At 36.5% G+C, this 23,266-nt stretch overlaps 1 protein-coding gene across 3 annotated transcripts in view; it reads left to right on the forward strand.

Annotated features, from left to right (window-relative positions):
* The first annotated feature begins 496 nt into the window (after positions 1-496).
* TOPBP1 (DNA topoisomerase II binding protein 1) overlaps positions 497-23,266 on the forward strand; it is a 61,568-nt gene continuing 38,798 nt past the window's right edge. Inside the window, exons 1-12 of one of the 3 annotated variants that reach the window (XM_049628805.1) lie at positions 497-664; positions 1,287-1,377; positions 2,931-3,065; positions 4,518-4,661; positions 5,313-5,494; positions 6,611-6,807; positions 7,687-7,866; positions 8,547-8,716; positions 11,069-11,232; positions 11,382-11,629; positions 21,015-21,331; positions 22,004-22,176. In XM_049628805.1, coding sequence (XP_049484762.1) covers positions 1,294-1,377; positions 2,931-3,065; positions 4,518-4,661; positions 5,313-5,494; positions 6,611-6,807; positions 7,687-7,866; positions 8,547-8,716; positions 11,069-11,232; positions 11,382-11,629; positions 21,015-21,331; positions 22,004-22,176 — 1,994 coding nt within the window. In that variant the 5' untranslated portion in view covers positions 497-664; positions 1,287-1,293. Of the gene's footprint in view, positions 665-1,286; positions 1,378-2,930; positions 3,066-3,543; positions 3,709-4,517; positions 4,662-5,312; positions 5,495-6,610; positions 6,808-7,686; positions 7,867-8,546; positions 8,717-11,068; positions 11,233-11,381; positions 11,630-21,014; positions 21,332-22,003; positions 22,177-23,266 lie in introns of those variants that run through there. The other 2 variants (XM_049628806.1, XM_049628807.1) reach the window with 2 other exon arrangements.

A 23,266-nucleotide genomic window follows, 5' to 3' on the forward strand; every position in this document is an offset into this window, starting at 1 on the left:
TATTCCACCAATATTGGAGAGAAAAGGACCCTATCTGTGGGATCAAAAAGACTTGGCTGCAGTTTTAATTCTACCACTTACTGTGTGACCTTACATCATTTAACTTAGCTAAGCTTCAGTTTTCACATCTGTAAAACGGAGATACCACTATTTGCCTCATAGAGTTGTTTTGAACCATACTATATGGTTTTACGCGCACTGCCTGGCATACTGCAGGTGTAAAATACTGATTAAGGAAACTCTTTTTTCCCCAGGGCTTTATTTTTCGATGTGCCAGGTCTTCCCGTGAGCAGCTTGCCAACTCCCAGGGGGAGCTTAGCGCCCCTTCCCCCTGCCCACGCACCCACCCCACCCAAAGCCCTCGTAACCCCTAAGCCAGCTTGCAATAGCACTAAACCCGCCGCCACAGCGACTTTTGACATCTCCGCCCTCCTCCCGCAACTGCGGATGGGCTCACTTCCGCCGGAAGAGGCGGGCGCCTCCGCGCAGTTGGCGCGAAAGTCGGTTCGCGGCCTCAGCAATTTCCGGGTTTTACGTTTGCTTCGGGTCGGGGGCGCCGCCGGCTGCGGCGGGTGTGCGCCGGGGTGGCGCCCGACCCCAGCCACCGTCTTGCGGGCCACGCTCACCCTAACTCGCCGCCCGAAGACCCCCAGGCTTCACAGAGGTGAGGGAGGCACGGAGAGAGGACCCAGCTCCTTCCTCACCCTAATTGGGGGGTCGCTACACTTCCCCTGGCCTTAGGGCCCTCGTTTCCCCTGTCCGTGTAAATGGCCCATGGACCGGCGGGTGAGGCTTTGACGCCGGAGAGGACGTGACTGCGGTTGAACCTAGAGTCGGGCCTTTCTCTGGGAGCTGGCGAGCAAGAGCATTCGGCCCTCTAGGGGCATGACCTTGCTAACCGGTTTTCCGTTTATATATTGAAGTCCGTTTACTGAGGAGTGAACAAACCTCGAGGGTCGTGGACAGTTTCGTTCTGTGTATCTTTAAGCTAAGCGCAACTGAATGCCCCATGGGCTTAGGGGTCTTAGAGCCCCATAACAAAAGCCCTCAGTGTAGTCAATTTAGGGACATTAATGTCGTCTTCTGATTTGCATGGATTGTTGTCACTTTTTTTTCTCGACTTTACCCACATTCTAGCGTTTCCTAGAAACTAATAAACGAATTCCTGGGCAAAGCCAGCATCTCTATCCTTGGGAGTTGTCGGCACAGAAAAATAGCTGCTCTTAACGTTTAACTTCATACGGGATGTGTTTTTGTCCTTGTTAATGGCTCCCTTATTTTGACAGTTCAAAAATGTCCAGAAATGACAAAGAACCGTTTCTTGTGAAGTTTTTAAAGTCTTCAGACAATACCGAATGTTTTTTTAAAGCTCTTGAGGTAAGGGTGCTTGAAAACGCCTTGTTTGATGCTATGAATTCATTTCCTCCTTTTTAGTGTTTTTGATTTATTGGGCTTCTTATGTCTTAGTTATTTTTGAAGTTTTACTGTAGTCTATATTAATATAGATGTGATACATATTTTGGGGTTGATGTAAACATTGTGTATTTTGGAGAGCATAAGTCTATTATGACATTTTTATTGAAAGTAACACACCTGCTATTCTTGGAAATTACATTTCTTTCTATGTGTACTAATCAGAGTAGACCTTTGTGTGTTGAAGAAATATGAATCTGTTGTGTACTGGTTACACTTAATTTTTTGGCGTTAAAAGTATGTTTCATTGTGTACAGTGTAATATGGGAAGATGTAGGGGGTTTTGTAGAGCCTTGATACTCACAGACCCCAGTAGCATTAGTAGAGTTGGAAATGCAGAACATTGGGCCCAACTGAGACTTCCCAGTTAGCACCTGCATTTTAACAAGATCTTCAGTGTGATTACTGTGTATATTAAAGTTTAAGAAGCATTATTGTAGCAGGTTTTTCTCTCAAGTTCATTCAGCAAATAATTACTGAGTGTCATGACCTGTTAAGGACTGTTCTAGTACTTGGGATACATCAGTGATCACAACAGGCAAAGGTCCATGCTCTCTCAGAGCTTACATTCTATTTTAGCAGGAGGAACTAGACATAAATCAGTTAGGATAAATGAGTAAACTCTATATGTTACAAGGTGCTAAGTGCTATGGGAAGAGAAAAGAGTAAAACAGGTTAAGGGGTTCTAGAGGATGTTTGCTGGGGGAGGAGGGAAGTTACAATTTTAAGTAGAGTATGATCAGTGAAGGCTTTATGGAGAAGATGATAATTGAGTGCAGTTGAAGGAGTTGAGATAGTTAACCATATGTATGTCTGGGGTGAAGCTTTCAGGCAGGGAGAACAACTATACACAGGCCCCTGAGAAAGTACTTGGGAGTGTCTGTCCAACATTAATGTGGCTAAAGTGTAGTGAACAAGGGATGGGGGAAGAATATTAAGGGGTGCTTTAGAGAGTAAGAGTAAAGAGGTCATGTAAAAGGCCTTGAGGGCCATTGTAAAGACTTTTACTTTTTCATTTGAGCATATCTGATTGAAGTGATGGGTCAAGTCAGGTAAAGACCTGGAAGAAGAATATTCCAGGTAGTGGGAACAAGAGCAAGACCTCTAATGAGGTCATGCTTAGCTTGTTCCAGGCTCAGCAAGAAAGCAGGAGGCTAGAGAAGAGTAAGCAAGAGAGATGAGAGGTAGAAGGTAATAATGGGGAGATAGGCAGGGGCCCAGACTCATCACCTGATTTGTATTGTGAAAGAGATTACTAGCTGCTATCTGGTGAATAGATTTAGGGCAAGGAAGAGAGAAGGAACCACTTTGGAAACTTCTGCAGAGGTCGAGGGGAGAGATGATGGTAGCTTTCAAAGGGAAAAAGATTGGATTGGAGATGGATTTTGAAGGTAAAATTTATAGGACTTAAATACAGGAGAAAAATTTCAGGTGCATTCTTTCATTTTTTCTTTCAGTCAATAAAAGAGTTCCAATCAGAAGAATATCTTCAGATTATTACAGAAGAAGAGGCATTAAACATGAAGGAGAATGATAGGTCACTTTATATCTGTGACCCATTTAGTGGCAATGTCTTTGATCACCTCAAAAAGGTTTGCCAACTTTTAGTGTGTTCCTTCCGTAGTCTGATTTTCGTTTTGTTTTTGCTTCAGTGGATATAAATTCTTTATCGACCATGAAATATTATGCAGATTATGAATATAGAGGAATCCTTTGGTTTTAGGAGACCAGAATAATACTTTTAAAGGCTAATAATGTTACAATAGGCTTTTGTATTTTAGAAGATTTAACTTCATTTAGTTTAAGTGAACTCTATAGTAATGAAACATTTTAGTGATGGAGTTCTGTACTTAAACTCAGTTTGATTGCAAAATTTTCAGTAAAGATAGGAAGAGATCTCAACGTAACTCTTGGTTACTTACTGTCTTTCCTTTGTGCTCTTACACACAGAATTTTAGTATCTGTACCTTGTGCAGGGTCTGAAACATTATATGCTAAGAAAGAAGCATTTTGGAGATGAGTATTGCAATATACCAATGAGCCATCTTATTTCTTTTTGTTGATTTCCAGAGTCTACTGACTCATTACTTTTTTGGTGTCTGGACAAGAGAGAAGCATTGAAATAAAAGTAAACTGGCTGTAATTCCATGCAGATAACAAAGAAGTGATTCTTGTTTGAAGGAGAAGAAAACATAGAAGAGTAGGTAGATGCAGTATCTGCACAATTTATGGAAGGTCTGTGCCCACCTTTGCCAAAAGCATTGTTGGTCTTACCCTCCTTTTGGAAATAACATTCCTTGTCAGATAGAATCAATAGCATTAAAAATTCACTTTTCCTATGGCTGAACAAAAAGATAGCAGTAATCATTTGCCTTTTAGATCTTTAAATCAGTCATGATTTAAATCACCCACAGACTTTTTAGTTCTGGCTTGAATGTGCTGATGTTGAGCAAGACTGTCACTTTTGTTAACTTAGTTATCAATGAAAATGAAAGGTCACTTTTTTAGCAATCTGTAATACCATAGAGAAGTCTTTGTGCATCTTGGAAAGACATTGAGTTGAAGACAAAGTGTTTAAACGCAGATGTAGAAACTGCCTAGGATTATTTTTTGTGTGTGTGACAGTGTAGGTATTTTAGAAGGGGATCAGTGAGGCTCTTATTATTTTAAACTGCTTGGTTGGCTGGGTACTTCATTTAAAAAGTATATAATGGATATTTCCTAATTATTATAGCATAAGACTGTTACTCATACACCCTATCATTAAGGCTGTGTTTGTTTTAGAGATTAAAATTTGGTGACAACTTTGACTGATGTGGCTCTTGAAGCTTATTTCTTTTGATAGACTGCATTGTTTGATTTGCATGTGTGTTTATTTAGTGTGTTGTGTCCCTAAGAAATTAAATAATTTTTCTTATAACAATTTGGGGATTTTTCTGCAGTGGTCATCACCTTCTGTAAATAATTGGTAAATATTACAAAATGTAATTTCATAATACAGGACGTCTTTTCCTACATACTAAACTTTCTCCCTCTTTTTATAGCTTGGCTGCAGAATTGTTGGCCCTCAAGTAGTCATATTTTGTGTGCACCACCAGCGATGTGTCCCAAGAGCCGAACATCCAGTTTTTAATATGGTTATGTCTGATGTAACTGTATCTTGTACAAGCCTGGAAAAAGACAAAAGGGTAAGTGTTGAGGAAAATCATGACCAGTATATATATATATATCCACACTTAATCTTCCACTGTGTAGGAGACACTTTGAAAGACTTTGTAGTTGGTGTTCATGGCTTACACAAAGTCAGTATACAACAGTGTACAGTCTTTTCTATTTTAACGAATACAGTAGCATCTGTTTAATTGAAAACTGACTACTTGAAAGAAAACTCCCTTTTTCCTTTCTGCAGTTGATGAGTTAGAGTTTCAGTCATATTTTTTCCACTGTAGATGGTCGATCTTCTAAAAAAATGTTGACAGGTAGAACGGGCTATGGGTTTAGCATTAGCTCCAAGGTAAGAAATGCTTTGATAATGCTTTCTAAGAGATAAAAATATGTATTTTTATATGTAATGTATAAAATTTATATTTAAAAGAAATAAACTCATGGAGTTGAAAGAAACAAATATAGGAAAATAATGTGTGAAGGTAATTATTTTTGAATTTATATTTCATATTTATCTTTATACAAAAAGTAATTTGATTATTTAACTTTATAGTGGTGAGAAACATTTGTGCCTTAAAGCTAACAACAACAAAAGATATTTATGAGTCTTTGTATTAAAAATGGCAGAGATACTGTTTGCTTTAATATTAACATATTTTCTTTTGGGTTTACAGGAAGAAGTTCATAAATATGTACAAATGATGGGTGGACGCGTATACAGAGATCTTAATATATCAGTAACTCACCTTATTGCAGGAGAAGTTGGCAGCAAAAAATATTTAGTTGCTGCAAACCTAAAGAAACCTATTTTGCTTCCTTCTTGGATTGAAACACTTTGGGAGAAGTCACAAGAGAAGTAAGAAAGACATTTAGATGTGTTCTAGATTTAAAAAAATGATACATGCGATCATTTTGGCCTATTGTGGGTTTTTATAGGGGAGGTTTTATGTTGTTCTTTCGGGATTTGTTATTCAGGGACAAAAAATGGGGTTCTTACCCTTCAGTGAAAACAAGAGAGCAGAATCTGCAGGCTCTTATTGTCAAGGTATTAGTTAATAGGTAGAATAGGCTATTGATTTAATACTAGCTTCAAGGTAAGAAATGCTTTGATGATAAAGTTGTTAGCAGCAGTAAATGCTTGTAAAATAGTTGAGATGATCACTGTAGCAATTGTCACTCTTAAGTTGCATTACCCTTCCACTACTCTGCCCGTATATTAAGATGGAGAGTGAATTACCATTTTGGCAATTGTATTCCCTCCCAAAGATGTCGGTCTGTGTAAAGTTGAATGTAAACATATGTAAGCCATTGACTAAGTTGTGGTCCTTCAGCAAATGTTAATCAAGCTCACTTTACGTACGTGGCCTGAGCTAGGCGTTAGATATACATAGTGAGCAAAGCAGGATACATGCTTGCCTTCATAGACCTTAGGAATAGGCATTTTTCCAGTCTTCCTCTCAGCACTGTCCAACACATCCTAAACATGTCTCCGCATCGGAACCTGCATTCCCAGCATGTCTGTCTTGCATGGAAACAAAATGGTAATGATATTTTTGTTGGTATTCAACTAAAAATCCTTGCATATTATCCATATGGTATAAGGGAAGGAAAAAAAGTCTCCTTTTCTGGTAGGCAACCAAGATCGTTTTGAGTTTGTAGGTATTTCAGACCTAAAATTTTGGAAAACACACCACTTTGGCATGGATTTAAAGAGTTAATGAAATATATTTTCCCTCAGAACAGTTTTATTTGAGAAACTCTATCTGAAGTATTACTTTTCGTTAGTGACATAGTGTTGAGCTAGATGAGCAATTAGTGTAATTTTGCGTGTTTGTCAGTTTCCCTTAAAAATGATTAAAATCCTAAAAAAATGAGGAAAGCCTTAATGATTTCTGTTGTCATTATTATTCTGGTAAATTTTAAACTAGTATATTAAAATGTTTATTTTTTCCTTGTTACTTACTTTCCCCAGAAAAATAGCCAGATATACTGATATAAACATGGAAGACTTCAAGTGTCCTATTTTTCTTGGTTGCACAATCTGTGTGACTGGCTTGTGTGGCTCAGAAAGAAAGGCAATTCAGCAACTCACAGTTAAGCATGGAGGTCAATACATGGGACAACTGAAAATGAATGAATGTACACACCTCATTGTGCAAGAACCGAAAGGTAAAACTATATGCAAAAAAGTACAGAATTTTCCCTAGTATTTAACATTTGAAGATGTTTACAGAATAGCTTTTCCTTCTGATATGTTACAAATCTGGTATATTTTTTTCCCCTGAAATCTTACAAAGAGAGTTTGGTTCACAATCTGTAGAAAAATTACATGACTATCCAGGTTTATTCAGATCATTAAAAAAACTTACAGGACAAGAAATTTGGATGAATAAAAAAAGGCTAATGTAGCTAAATTACATTTCTTTCTAATGACAAAAGGCTTGGCTTAGTTTTTAATTGAACAAATCAGCTTTATTAGATGAACTACAAGTTGTAACCTGCAGATATACCTTGCAGCACATGAGGCAGTTAAAAGAAGAAAATGCATTACCATTTCAGTTACCCCACATTTATTCCTCAGTTTTATTTTATTTTTTTTTAAATGTTATTTTGAGAGAGAGAGCAAGAGAGAGCATGAGCAGTGGAGTGGGAGAGGGAGAGAATCCCAAGCAGGCTCTGTGCTGTTAGCACAGAACCCAGCATGGGGCTCAAACCCACAAACTGAGATTATGACCTGAGCCTAAATCTGGAGTCAGACTCTCAACTGACTGAGCCACCCAGGCACCCCATAAATTACTCAATTTTAAGAGATTAAACCCCCTTATATGGCATGTGTATTTACACAACACATGGAAAATATAGTTGAGTAATAACTTAAAATATTATTTTTTAATATACTGTATAGCATACTGTTTGAAAGTAAGAAGTGGTAACTTTAATTTTGTTTCAGGTGAGTTTTTCCTCATAACCTGTAATACTATGAATATTTCTACAGAGATAGATTTTAATGGTTACATTTCTCTTTCTGTTTCTTAATAAACATAATAGGTCAAAAATATGAATGTGCCAAGAAATGGAATGTACACTGTGTGACCACACAGTGGTTTTTTGACAGTGTTGACAAAGGTTTTTGTCAGGATGAATCCATATACAAGACAGAGCCTCGACCGGAAACAAAGACTGTACCTGATACTTCAACTCCTACTGGCCAGATCAACACAGTTGATAGTAAGTCTCAGTGGGATTAAAGTAAACAGTCATTTTTAACAGTTTTCTATGTAAGAATTGATTTGTAAATAGAATCAGTTAGATATAGTAAGGAATGTCATTCTTTCTTGGTATGCTCCCAGGCATAGTTGTATAATAACTAAATTGTATGAAAATTAGTCCAGAACTCCTGGTATTTCTTTTTATAATGAATGTATTTTCTTTATTTTTCTGATTGAATGCAAAAGATGATTAAAGAAATCAAGAATACTAATAAAGACTTAAAAGATTTTTCAGAACTTGACTGATGTTCAAATAGTAATACATTTTTATTAGTTTACTGCAGTTGTTATAGACCATCTGTATTCATGTAAAATTTAAAATCATTTCTATCTTATAGGTGCCATGTTGGCAATTTATCAGATGTTATGCTTTCTTCTTTCCTGGACCCTACAGCCAGCAACTTCAGATTTTTAATGGAAGCAAGCCACTATTAAAATATATTAAATTTATTTTTATTTGAAAAAGATGTGAAAGTTAGTTTCATTTTCCCTTCTCACTTGGCCACCAAGACTTCAGTAAAAACATTTGATTCTTACTTTGAAAATTGTTCACAGCCCTTTGTGTATAAGAAAAGTTAATCTATAGGGAAGTAGGTAATCACATTTTTATCTCCATAAATTTCTTTGTTTGATATGTAGGTCGTACTCTTTCGGATGTCAGCCATATTTCCAACATCAATGCAAGTTGCATAAATGAATCGATATATAATTCAGTTCTTAATAGCAAAGTGGAGCCTACACTTGAAAATCTAGAAAATCTGGATGTCAGTGCATTTCAAGCACCTGAAGATTTACTAGATGGTTGTCGGGTATGTCTTTATCATGTAATACATGCAGTGATAATATACATCAGTGCTACCTAGCCTAACTTTGAAGACACCTCAGAGTTGGGCTTGCTCTTTGTCTACGTAAACCTTCACCCTAGCTAAGCAGAGGCAAACATTAGGCCATACCTGTCCTTTAGCTGTCAGGGTCCCTCTGCCTGGGATGTGCCTTCATTTGTAGCTTTCAAAGTTATTATTATTTTCAATTCTGAACCATCCTTACCAGTAATCTTTCTACTCTGTTTTGAGACCAGTTTTTGAACCACTTAATGGATTTTTATTTATAACTGTCACTTAATAAGTGTTTCTAACATGTTAGACTGTGCATGTTGTTAATATGTTATATATAATCTCATTTAATTCCCACAAATCTAAAATGAGTATTACCCTGAGACTGAGGCTTAGCAGATTAAAATTCTTGTTCAGAATCACACAGACATTAAGTAGACAGACATCTACTCCAAAGCCTATATTCCTAGGCTTTATTCCAGGGTCCTATATTCCATTAGACCCACTGCTTTGTTTAGTGTCCCTTGGGCTACTTAATTTTTTAATGTATGAATAATTGTTTTATAAGTGCCTTGATGAAAACATCCTATGCTATTTATCTCCTAGAGCTGAATACTTATTTAATATATTTCTATGTAGGGGTGCTTGGGTGGCTCAGTCGGTTAAGTGTCAACCTCTTTATTTGGGCTCAGGTTATGATCTCACAGTTCATGGGATCCAGCCCTGCCTCAGGCTCCATGCTGTCAGCATGGTTTTGTCTTTCTCCTTCTCTCTTTCTGCCCCTTCCCCACTCACATGTGCACTCTAAAAATAAATAAACTTTAGAAAATGCATATATATAATTTTTCTACTTGTAGAATGAATAGGCTATACATTAATTCTCAATAGCAAAGATGTAACCCTGTTTTATTGTTAAGAGAGGAAATTGGGCAGATTACCTTATCCTTCTAAACTTATAAAACTTACCAATTTATGGGGCTCCTGGGTGGCTCAGTTGGTTAAGCGTCCAACTTCAGCTCAGGTCATGATCGCACAGCTTGTGAGTTCGAGCCCCATGTCGGGCTCTGTGCTGACAGCTCAGAGCCTAGAGTCTGCTTTGGATTCTCTGTCTCCCTCTCTCCTTCTGCCCTCCCCCTCTCATGGTCTGTCTCTGTCTCTCAAAAATGAATAAACATTAAAAAACTAGGGGCGCCTGGGTGGCTCAGTCAGTTAAGCGTCCGACTTCAGCTCAGGTCACGATCTCGCGGTCCGCGAGTTCGAGCCCCGCGTCGGGCTCTGGGCTGATGGCTCAGAGCCTGGAGCTTGCTTCCGATTCTGTGTCTCCCTCTCTCTCTGCCCCTCCCCCGTTCATGCTGTGTCTCTCTCTGTCTCAAAAATAAGTAAACGTTAAAAAAAAAAAAATTAAAAAAAAAAAACTAATAAAAACTTACCAACGTATTAGCAGAACAGAGAGTATCTTGTATACTCTTTTTTATCCTAGACCCTGCCAATTCTGGATATGACTTTTAATTATTCTTATAGGAAACTTATGTGACAGAAATCATGATTCCTCATTTTTGTTCAAATATATTCTAATGGAGGTTATTTAATTTGGGATATAAATGCAGTTAGGAATAGATTTGTCATTTAAGAAATTTTTTTTAAAGACACATGTAAAATAGAGATGAAAACGATTTTTATATTTATTAAATTGGTTTCAATACATACATACTGATAGTTAAAAATAAATTTTTGCATATGTATTATTGTCAAAGCACGATCCTCAGCTTGACTTAAATTATCTTGTGTAATCAACTCTGTGTAAAAGGTATCTTAATTTACGGGTAAGAAAATTGATTTAAAGAGCCTGAGTAACTTACCGTGGTCATGTAATTAATTATTGACAGCTGAGCCAAAATTTAAACCCAGGTTTCCTGAACTCAGACATATAAACTCCAGTTTATTTCTATAATCTAAAATTTACAAATAGTAAGATATTCAATATTTAAGAAGCTACCGGCATTTTAGACATTGCTGTGCACTAATATTCAGAAGATAATTGAATTCTAGCTTCTATTTTATTAAAGCCTTAAAATACATATCAGGTGTCTACTGTGAAGGATGATGATGCTATAGAACTGTGAAGAATAGTAAAAATTTCAGAATTGTTAAAAAAAAATCCAAGTTTCAGAATACATTCCATTCTTAATGTATTTTAAATGTACACGAGTTGTCTTATTTATACACAATGGATTTAGATATATATTTTTTTAATAATTCTTTTTCTGTTGAGAGAAATAAGCCATCTTCAATGCATTAATCTAAAGTAGATATTTTCTTTCTTTGCAGATATATCTTTGCGGTTTTAGTGGCAGAAAGCTAGATAAACTGAGAAGACTTATTAACAGTGGAGGTGGAGTTCGTTTTAATCAGCTCAATGAAGATGTAACTCATGTTATTGTGGGAGATTATGATGATGAATTGAAGCAGTTTTGGGATAAATCGGCTCACAGGTTTTGTCAGTTTTTATATCAAAGAATTTTCTACTCTGTAATGATTTTTCTTAAAATTGCATATCCATGTGGTTTTGGAAACAGCATGGCAAGTGGGATGATGGTCTTTATAGTTTGAACTAATATATAATTATGTACTATTTTTGTAGGCCTCATGTAGTGGGAGCAAAATGGTTGCTAGAGTGTTTTAGTAAAGGTTATATACTTCCTGAAGAGCCATATATCCATGCTAACTACCAACCAGTGGAAATTCCAGTTTCGGATAAACCTGAAAGTCAAACAGCCCCTTTAAAAAAGAACAACAGCTCCTCCAAGAAGGACTCTACTCCTGATGGAAAACATGAGCAAGCTGATGAAGATCTCCTCTCTCAGTATGTAAATAATAACACAACAGCGGGTAAGAAATAGTTGATTAGTATTTACAGTCATAAATTTAGAAGAGGAATGCATACATATGTGATTTCTACCAGGTTTTCTAGATTTTAAGTTAAACCTTTTTCTTAATGTTTTATGTTTGTTACTTTTTGTAAGCAGGCAAGGCCAAGGGGTGCTGAACCCTCTGACCTCCTCCTCTCTTCAACTATCTCCACTTTGATCTGTTTTATATACCAGCATCACTTTGTGTGAGTTTGTAACAGCATGAATTTTTATTTTAACCTTGTAATTAATTACCTCTTACTTGGTTATTGTGATCTTTAATGCATACAGTGCTGCACTGTGAACTGTGACCTCTGTATGTAATCTTCTCAGAATGGGAAGGAAAACTGCCAGTGAAGAGTTGTGAGCAGCATTTCTTCTTTTTTAAGAAAAAGTTACTGTGAGGGGCGCCTGGGTGGCTCAGTCGGTTGAGTGTCCGACTTCAGCTCAGGTCATGATCTCACAGTTTGTGAGTTTGAGCCCCATGCCGGGCTCTGTGCTGACAGCTCAGAGCCTGGAGCCTGCTTCGGATTCTGTGTCTCCCTCTCTCTCTGCCCCTCCCCCACTGTACTCTTTGTCTCTCAAAAATAAATAAATGCAAAAAAAAAAAAATGTAAAAAGTTACTGTGAAATATTTAGTACATTGAGAAAGATATGAAGAATAATGTGATGCGTAACCATATGCTACTTCCTAGGTATAAAAAAAAATAGAATATTCCACTATACCAAAAGCCTCCTGTAAGTCTCCCCATTTTCCTTATAGTTTACATGTGTATATATCTGTTTGCAATGTATATACTCTTTAATTTGTGTGTATTTTAACTTATATAAATGACATATGGTAAGTACTTTTTTGCTATTCTCCTCCAACCATGAGAGAGATTTATCTAATCCAAGTAACTGGTTGTGAATACACCACATTGTATCCATTTTCCCACCTATAGACATTTATATTGTGTCTTTTTTTTGCCAGTACAAACAGTACGGCTGAGATTGTTCTTAACCATGCCTCTGTGATTGCGTGGAGGTTTCTATACATGCATATGATACCATGTTTTGTCTGCTCTATCTGAATTAATGAAATAGAGATGTTAAACTCCACCACCATAATGGTGGCTTTGACAGTTTCTCCATGTAGTTCTGTCAGATTTAATTTTTTAATATATCTTGATGTTTTATTACATGATGATTCTCATTTTCCTAATTTTTTTCCTTAAAATCTGTTTTATCTGATATTAATACAACTATCTGTGCCTCGTGTGAGTATTCATTTAGTGTGACTGACTTGTTTTCTTAACTGCAAATTTGGTCAGTTTTCTTTTATTGTTACTTGTGATCTATTTTTATTATTTTATGCCATCTTATTTTGTGCTTTTTGTTTGTCTCATTTTTCTATGCTTCTTTGTTTAAAATTTTTGCCTTTTGGGTAGCTTGAGCTTGCCCCCTCTTACCTCAGTCTCCCAACTCTCTGTCTTCCTTCTTCTAATGTAGAAGTTAGATCTGTTTTTATTTTCAGTGATTACCCTTGGAACTTAAAGGTGCATCATAACTTGAAATCTAAAGTTAATCAGAATTTTGATCTTCATCTTTTTTTTTTTTAATGTTTTTATTTATTTTTGGGAGAGAGAGAGAGAGACAGAGCAGGAGCAGGGGAGGGGCGGAGAGAGGGAGACACAGAGTCAGAAGCAGGCTCCAGGCTCCAGGCTCCAGGCTCCAGGCTCCAGGCTCCAGGCTCCAGGCTCCAAGCTGTCAGCACACAGCCCAACGCGGGGCTCCAACTCACGAACCGTGAGATCATGACCTGAGCTGAAGTTGGACGCTTAACTGACTGAGCCACCCAGGCGCCCCTGATCTTCATCTTAAGTACAAAACTTTATAACACTATCTTCAACATCTTGCTAATCACACCCCTCTACACACACTCACTAGTACACTCAATTTATGTGATTTGGGCTAGTATTTTCATTGTCTTTTTTAATCTCACAATTAGATACTTATTGTTTCATGTGGCCCATATTTGTTTTGATTTATCAACATATTTAGCGATTTCTTTGCTTCCCATTCCTTGTTGGCATCTGAGACCTCTCCTCTGGAATCATTTTCTTTCCTCCTATAAAATATATCCTTTAGAAATTCCTTCAGTTTCTGTTAATGTCTTTATTTTGCCTTTGCCTTAAAAAATAGTTCTTCTCTGAATACAGTCCTAGACAGTTACTTTGAGCTCTTGGGAGATGTTATTTCATTGTCCTCTTTCTGTGGCTGGTGGATAAGAAGTCATTCAGTCTAATTGTTATTCTTTTGTAGGAAGTCTTTTTCTTTTTTTCTGGCCTTTTTTAATATCTCCTTTTATTTCTTGTATCCTAGAGTTTTACCATGTACTTGTCCTACTTGCAATTCATTGTGCTTTCTAAATTAAGGATTAGTGGGGGGGTTTTGTCTTTTTACTTCATTGTAAAACATTTTTCATCTATTATCACTTTGAATATTGCTTCTTCACCACTCTATATTTTCTAACTGCCATTACTCTGTGTATGGATCACTTAACCTGCCCTTCTGATTTCATCTTTTTGTCTTTCTGTGATTTATTATGTGTAATTTATTCAGGATTTCCTTTCACATCACTGTTTCTGTTTAGCTATTGCCTAATGTGTTTAACCCATCCATTAAATTTTTTATTTCAATAATTATTTTTTTCAGTTCCTAGAAGTTCTGTTAATAATCTTATTCTGTATTCATGTCTTATTAATTATTTCTTGAAACACATTAAACATACTGCAGTATTATGAATGGAGGGGAGAAGTAGTTCTCTGTATTGTTCATGCTGCCTAGTTTCTTCATGTCTTTGTGATATTATAAACTCATTAGGCCTCTGGAAATTCTAAGAAGCTTGAAGGTGAGGGTTTGTTCCTCTAGAAAGGGTTCATATTTAAATCTGCCAGAAGTCTAAGGGTTTTCCAACTCAGGACACATCTCAGTTTACTGGCTGGATGTTTTTTGGACCACCAGGCTAGTGTGAATTTGTACTCTTCACCTACTTTGAGGACCCAGCCTATGATAACAAATTCTCAGGAGAGATCTTTTTCCCCCTTGACCCAAAGCCAAAATCAAGTGTATTTGTCATCTCCTTTGCAGGGTAGATTTTTTGTTGTTGTTTGATTGATTTTGGTCTGCATTGTAACTAGACATTTCCCTTTAGGGTTTCTGGGTTTGTTTACTCATTGTGTACTCCACCCCACCTCTAATTTGTGTGAGACCAAAGGCTTAAGTTGTTTCCCTCCACGTGATGTTCCTGAATTCTGAGAATCTAAGTTTCTGGAAAAATAGATTCAGGGTAACCATTAGTTTTAGTAACCACTCAGTGCTCTGGATTCATGATACTACTTCATTTTCAGTCCTTGATTTCTTGCTTTCTTGCAAATTCAGCTCTGCATTTGTACGGATGCCTTTAATATTTTATTCTATATTTTCAAGTGCTTTTAATGAGAGGGTTTTGCATGTCTAGCCTATCATATTTCTAGAAGGGAATTTGCAGCATTTTATCTTTTTCTTTTTTAGCTTTAATTCCAGTGAGTTAACATACAGTGTTATACTAGTTTCACGTATGCAGTATAGTGATTGGACAAGTCCGTATATCACCTGGTGCACTCCTTAATCCCAGTCACCTGTTTAACCCATCCTGCTGATTCACCACCCCTCTCGTAAACACCAGTTCTCTATAATTAAGAATCTGTTTCTTGATTTGTCTTATTTTTTTTTAAGTTTATTTATTTTGAGAGAGAGAGCACGAACAGGGAGGGGAGGGGCAGAGAGAGGAAGAGGGAGAGAATCCCAAGCAGGCTCTGCACCACTAGCGCAGAGCCTGACCCAGGGCTCAAACTCACAGATCATGACCTGAACCAAATCAAGAGTTGGAGCCTTAACCGACTGAGCCACCCAGGCGCCCCTGTCTCTTATTTTTTTTCTTTTTGTCTGTTTGTTTTCTTTCTTAAATTCCACATATGAGTGAAATTATATGGTATTTGCCAGTGACTTATTTTGCTTAGCATTATATTCTGTAGCTTCATCCATGTCATTGCAAGTGGCAAGATTTCCTTCTTTTTGATAGCTGGATAATACTCCATTGTGTGCGTGTGTGTGTGTGTGTGCGCGTGCATGTGCATGTGCACGCACATGCACACACATGAACACGCTACATCTTCTTTATCCATTCATCATTCACTGGACACTTGGGCTGCTTCCATATCTTGTCTGTGGTAAATAATGCTGCTATCAACATAGGGGCTCTGGTATCCCTTTGAATTAGTGCTCTTATATCCTTTGGGTAAATACCTAGTGCGATTGCTGGTCATAGGGTAGTTCTATTTTTAACTTTTTGAGGAAACTCCCTACTGTTTTCTACAATGGCTCCACCAGTTTGCATTCCCACCAACAGTGCATGAGGGTTCCCTTTTCTCCACATCCTCACTGACATTTGTTTCTAGTGTTTTTGATTTTAGCCTTTCTGACATGTGAGGTGATAGCACATTGCAGTTTTGATTTGCATTTCCCTGATGATGAGTGATAGTGAGCATCTCTTCATGTGTCTTTTGGCCATCTGGATGCTTTCTTTAAAGAAATGACTGTTCATATCGTCTGCCCATTTTTTAATTGGATTTCTTGCTTTTTGGGTGTTGAGTTGTAGAAGTTCTTTATATATTTTGGATACTAACTCTTTACTGGAAAGGTATTTGCAAATATCCTCCCATTTTGTAGGCTGCCTTTTAGTTTTGTTGATTGTTTTCTTCTCTGCAGAAGCTTTTTATTTTGATGTAATATTCCAATAGTTTATTTTTGCTTTTGTTTCTCTTGCCTCAGGAGACCTATCTAGAAAGAAGTTGCTATGGCCAGTGTCAAAGAGGTTACCGTCTGTGTTCTTTTCTAGGAATTTTATCGTTTCAGGTCTCACATTTAGGTCTTTAATCCATTTTTGTGTATGATGTAAGAAAGTGGTCCAATTTCATTCTCTTGCACATTGCCGTCAAGTTTTCCCACACCATTTGTTGAAGAGACTGTCTTTTTCCCATTGGATATTACTTCCTGCTTTGTCAAAGATTAATTAACCACGTAATCATGGGTTTATTTCTGGATTTTCTATTCTGTTCCACTGACCTGTGTGTCTGTTTTTATGCCAGTGCCATACTGTCTTGATGACTATAGCTTTGTAATATAACTTGAAGACTAGAATTGTGATACCTCCAGCTTTTGCTTTTCTTTTTCAGGATTGTGTTGGCTTTTTGGGGTCTTTTGTGGTTTAGAGTTGTTTGTTCTAGTTGTGTGAAAAATGCTGTTGGTATTTTGATGGGAATTGCATTAAATGTGTAGATTGCTTTGGGTAGTATAGACATTTTAACAATGTTCTTTTAGTCCATCAGGGTGGAATGTCTTTCCATTTCTTTGTGTTGTCTTCAGTTTCTTTAATGAGTGTTTTATAGTTTTTGGAGTACAGGTCTTGCACCTTTTTGGTTAGATTTATTCCTCTATTATTATTACTTCTTCCTAGATATCTTATTAAATAGTACTGTTTTCTTAATTTCTCTTTGTGCTGCTTTGTTACTGGTGTATAGAAATGCAACAGATTTCTGTATGCTGATTTTGTGTCCTGCAACTTTACTGAATCTGTTTCTCGGTTCTAGTATTTTTTGGTGGATTCTTTCAGGTTTTCTATATATAGTATCGTGTCATTGGCAGACAGTAAAAGTTTTACTACTTCTTTACTGATTTGGATGCCTTTTATTCCTTTTTATCATCTGATTGCTGTGACTAGGACTTCCAGTACTGTGTTGAATGAAAGTGATGAGAGTTGACACCCTTGTCTTGTTCCTGACCTTTGGGGGAAAGTTCTTAGTTTTTCCCCACTAAGGATGACGTTAGCTGAGTGTTGTTCATATATGGCCTTTATTATGTTGAGGTATGTTCCCTCTAGACGTACTTTGTTGAGAGTTTTTTCCATCATTGGTGGTTGTACTTTGTCGAATTTTTCTGTGTCTATTGAAATGATCATATGGTTTTCATCCTTTCTCTTGTTGATGTGATATGTTGGTTGATTTGCAAATATTGAACCATCCTTGCATGCCAGGAATAAATCCCACTTGATTATGGTGAAAGATTTTTTGAATGTATTGTTGAATTTGGTTTGCTGATATTTTATTGAAGATTTTGCATCAATACTTATCAGGGTTATTTGGCTTATGGTTTTTTTTTTTTTTGTTTTTTTTTTTAAGTGGTGTCTTTAGGTGGTTTTGGTATCAGGATAATGCTGGCTCATAGAATGAATTCCGAAGTTGTCCTTCCTTTTCTATTTTTTGGCGTAGTTTAAGAAGAATAGGTATTCTCTCTTCTTTAAATATTTAGTAGAACTCACCTGTGAAGCTATCTCATCTTGGGCTTTTGTTTGTTGGGAGTTTTTTAATTACTCATTTAATTTCTTTCCTCGTTACCAGTCCAGTTTTTTTTTCCCCCACACTATTTCTGTTAATGGTATATTGAAAAATTGGTTTTTGTCAGACTATTTGCTTATGCTTTAGTAGTACGTTATGTCAGGAGATCCTCAATTTTCTGGGATGTTTTGGCATAAAAAAGCCACAAACTGACTCAGCAGTTTTATGCATTATCCTTCAGCCAAGGGTACGTGGTGGAATCAAGTGATTAGTTTCTCAAATCTTCCTTTCTCTGGCAGTTAGTGGTCTACCTACTTTGGAAGGGTTTAATTATAGTGAACCTGACAGAATCCCCAAGCTCCTTAGAATGTAATCAAGTTCTTTATAGTTCTTAAAGCAAAATTATTTTTGAGAGTGCTTACTCAGTATTAGGTTTATCAAGATGTGTTTATTGGGCTCCTAAACAAGATCTGATGGAAAGAAGGATTCTGTTCCAATAAATGGAAAGGACCGCTGTAGAACATGCTAATTTATTCTGAGTCTCTTCAAAACTTGAGGGTTTTACTTGCAGCTTATAAGAACTTAGTATTGCCAGTTTGTTTTTATGTATTAGTTTAAAATTCCACATGGTGCAACTACGTGGATGGAACTAGAGGGTATTATGCTAAGCGAAATTAGTCAGAGAAAGACAAATACCATATGACTTCACTCCTGTGAGGACTTTAAGACACAGAACAGATGAACACAAGGGAAGGAAAGCAAAATAACATAAACACAGGGAGGGGGACAAAACATAAGAAACTCTTAAATATGGAGAACAAACAGAGGGTTACTGGAGGGGTTGTGGGAGGGGGGATGGGCTAAATGGCTGAGGGGCTTTAAGGAATGTACTCCTGAAATCATTGTTGCTCTATATGCTAACTAACTTGGATGTAAATTAAAAATAATAAAATAAAATTCCACATGGTTTCCATCTTCCATTTCACCAGCAGGATATAGATATCAAACAACGTTGTTTCTTTTCCCTTCTAGATGTGATTATAAAATAATTATAAATGCAAAAAAAAAGTCTTTTTATATTAAGAATAGCTATTTTAAAACAGGGAGGCAAACTGTAAGAGACTCTAAATAGAACAAACTGAGAGTTGATGGAGGGAGGTGTGTGGAGGGATGGGCTAAATGGTTGACAGGCATTAAGGAGGGCACTTGTTCAGATGAGCACTAGGTGTTATATGTAAGTGATGAAGCACTAAATTCTATTCCTGAAATGAATACTATGCTATATATTAACTAACTAGAATTTAAATTAAAAAAGTAAAAAGAATAGCTATTTTAAACATTACTTTCCAGGATATTTTCTATTTTCATATTGCCTTTGTGTATCATATCACCTTTGTTTCCTTCTAAGCTTATTCATCCTCATCTATCTCTAAAATTATAAATACACTATTAACCCTTTTTCTTTATATAATGAATCTGAAGTTCAAAGAGTCTCCTGATGTATTGATCAGTAAATGTTCTAGATAAAACTGTGCTTCTTCAGAGTATGAATAAGAGTAATTAAATACTTGTATGAAGTAGGAAAATTTTATTAAGTTTTATTTTATATGGCAATAGTTTAAAAATTACAGTGTTAATGTTGGAGATGAGGATAGAAATGAGAAGGTGGCACTGTAACAGTGTTATGGGTTCTGAAGTCAGACAGCCTTTGATTTATATATCATTTCTGCAATTAACTGTATGACTTTAGGCAAATTACTTAACTTCTTTAATCCTGAGATTCCTCTTGAAGAAAGGCTATAGATATACTAGTATTATCAACCTCATAGTGTCACGAGCACTAATAACATGTATGTGCTTTACATGTACATGAATAAATGAAGAATCCGTGAATAGCTTCCAGGCTTGTTGAGATCCCATAAAGCAGTGGCAAGCTTGTCTTGTAAAGGACAGGATGGTAAATACTATAGGCTTTGTCAGTCACATTCTGTCTCTGTATGTATTTTATTTTGTTTTGATTATGTTTTTACAACCATTTAAAAATGCAAAAACCATTCTTTTTTTTTTTTTTAATGTTTATTTTTGAGAGAGAGAGAGAGAGCATGAGCAGGGAAAGGGCAGAGAGAGAGGGAGACACAGAATTTGAAGCAGTTTCCAGGCTCTGAGCTGTCGGCACAGAGCCTGACACGGGGCTTGAACCTGCGAACCGTGAGATCATTACCTGAGCCGAAGTCAGATGCTTAACCGCCTGAGCCACCCAGGTGCCCCTAAAAACCATTTTTAACTCACAGGCTGTGAGCCCAGTTTGACCCCTAACCTGTAGTTTGCCAATCCCTGTACATAGCACCACTAGGGTTTCTAAAAACCTTACCGAGTTTTGCCCTTTTAAACTTTTCGCCTTGATTTGACAATGTTTATTGTGTATTAGGTATTACATATTTTAGTTTCTGACATTTATGTTTTTATACACCTGTTGTTTTTTTTCCTACCCATCTATAAGCAAACTTGACTCTAAAATGAAATAGTTGAGACCATTTGCTTGGGTTCTTAATCAGTTCTCTTAAATCCATATAGTAGCTAAGTAGCTGCAATTTTAATATGGAAATTTTAGGAGTTTACTTCTGTTTTTTCCTTAATGATATTTTCTCAATTCTGTTGTGAATTATTAAAACAAGTTTTGGAACTGAGATAGGCCCAGTTACTGGAGCTTCAAAATTTTCAACTAATTGGGAGTTTCTAGTATAGTAGGAACATTTAGAACAGTAACATGATTGCTGTTATCATTCCGAAGGTGGAAATAGTGACAATACTCTTGGTAACCAAGAGGATGGGTTCATATCTTTTCTTCATTGTGTACTTACCGAGCCTTAATTTTTGAAGTGTGGTCACAATTCTCAGGCTCCCTGTTACCTTTATATCTGGTAGAATACATTTCTTTGTCTCTTTCAGTTGAAGCTGCCAAGTCTGAAGTTGAGCCCTTTAATGACTCTACTCATATTTCCCTGCAAGAAGAAAACCAGTCTTCTGTCACTCATTGCCATCCTGACACTTCTACAATTACTGAGGAAGGTTTATTTAGCCAAAAGAGTTTCCTTGTTGTGGGTTTTAGTAGTGAAAATGAATCTAATATTGCAAACGTCATAAGAGAAAATGCTGGAAAAATTGTCTCCCTTCAGAGCAGAATTGTTGCTGATTATGCTGTGGTTCCTCTGCTGGGGTGTGAAGTAGAAGCAACTGTAGGAGAAGTCGTTACAAATACGTGGCTGGTAAGAAAACCCTGGAGTAGTTGAAATGTAGTGTGGAAGGATGTCAGATGCGAAGGATGTCAGATGCCGGAAGTGTTCATGTGTATTTCCTAGGCAGTGCAGTGCAGTTTAGGTATATTGGTATTTATGTTTGAACAGTTTAGATTTTGCTTTTAGCAAAAGAAATTCTAAGATCTGAAAATGTGCAAGCTTCTTGGTCCTGGTCCTGGTACAGTAGAGCTTATTGTTTCCTTGGGGCCACAAGAGCAGCTTTCCTTCTAAGAAAGTTATTCCAGGTCATCTTGTACTGGTTCAGTCTTCCCTGTTTTCTCACAACCAAAGCATGACAGGCACTTTTGTATTGTTGCTTGTTACTGGCTGAACACTGGTAACTTCACCAATTTTTTTTAAGTTTACAAGAATTTAAAAAATTTATAAACTAATACTTCGGAAGACATTAAATTTAAAGCAATATTTCCTAATTTTGATGATAAACCTGAATGATCTTAATATCCTATATAATTTGATTTTTTTAAATTATAATTTGGAATATATTGAGAATGAGCATACACAAGGTTATATTAAAGTAAAAGTGCTTTTCATCTAAACTAAAATTACTGCTGTAACTAACCCAGTATTAACCACTGGTTGCTCATTTCAGGTTGCTGTTATTGTTTCTCTTGTTTTTAAAAGGTAACTTGCATAGACTATCAGACTTTAATTGATCCGAAGTCAAATCCTCTCTTTGTGCCAGTCTCAGTAATGGCAGGAATGACTCCTTTAGAGGATTGTGTTATTTCATTCAGCCAGTGTGCAGGAGCAGAAAAAGATTCGTTGATATTCTTAGCAAAACGCCTTGGAGCAAGGTATGAGGTATTTTTCACGCACCTACTATCATGGTGTACCTTTTATGCTTTTGACTTAATTGGTGAATATTCAAATTGGAATTAGGCTGAGTGTCTTTATAATATTTATGGGAATTATGTAGTGTACCTGCGTGATGGTTCAGGGTTACTAGATGGATTCCTGGCAGATGTTAAGATCACGGGCATTAATGCTTACCTACCAGGAAAGGGAAAATCTAAAGCTGATACAAGGGCCATTATTGAATATTACACATCTAAGCATTATTCCCTTCCATGTACCATATGGGTGATTGATTCTTTTTCAGTAATTCTTAGGAAGGGAAAAAAAAAAAACTTAAAAGTTACTTCCAAAATCCATATGAGCCCAACCCCTAAGTGAACTTTAAGTGGTGGCTGTTTTAAAAGGAAGTACCAAACTGTTATATATATGGTAAATGTAAATGGACTAAACTTTTATATTAAAAGTTCTTTTGTCTCTCAAAAACAAAAAGAAATTTTTTAAAAAAAGTTCTTTTAGGTTAGATCTTGAAGCAACACTTAAAATGATTTTAAACAGGAGACATACCTAAAACAAATTGATTTGAAAACATCTCAGAAAAAAAAAAAAAAGATGGGCAAAGGTATGTCAAAGAAATGCAAACAGAAAGAAGGGGTTGCAGTTCTAATGTCAGACAAGTTTGGGTTCAATTAAAAAGGTGTTAAATAAGAAAAAGAATAGCACCATAAGTAAAGAGCTGTTTACACTGAAGCTTTTATTTACACACACACACACACACACACACACACACACACACACACCACAAAGAACATGACTGTCATGCATAAGACAAAACTTAGGAGATAGGAGGTGGAATCAACAGGAATACATGACTTGTAGGAGACTTTAACTCTCATCTTTTACTTCATGACAGGTCAAATAGAAAACAGGGAAAGATCTAGATTTCAGTAGCATAGTCCCCTATCCTGAAAAAGTGAATATACCTTTTCCAGTGCCTGTGAACACTTATAAACATTGTCTGTGAAATTGGCCACAAAGAAAACCTCAGTAAATTTCCTAAACTAAAAAGAGCACAGACCATATTCTCTAATC

The sequence above is a fragment of the Panthera uncia genome, chromosome C2 (assembly GCF_023721935.1).
Source record: "Panthera uncia isolate 11264 chromosome C2, Puncia_PCG_1.0, whole genome shotgun sequence".
Classification (NCBI taxonomy): domain Eukaryota; kingdom Metazoa; phylum Chordata; class Mammalia; order Carnivora; family Felidae; genus Panthera; species Panthera uncia.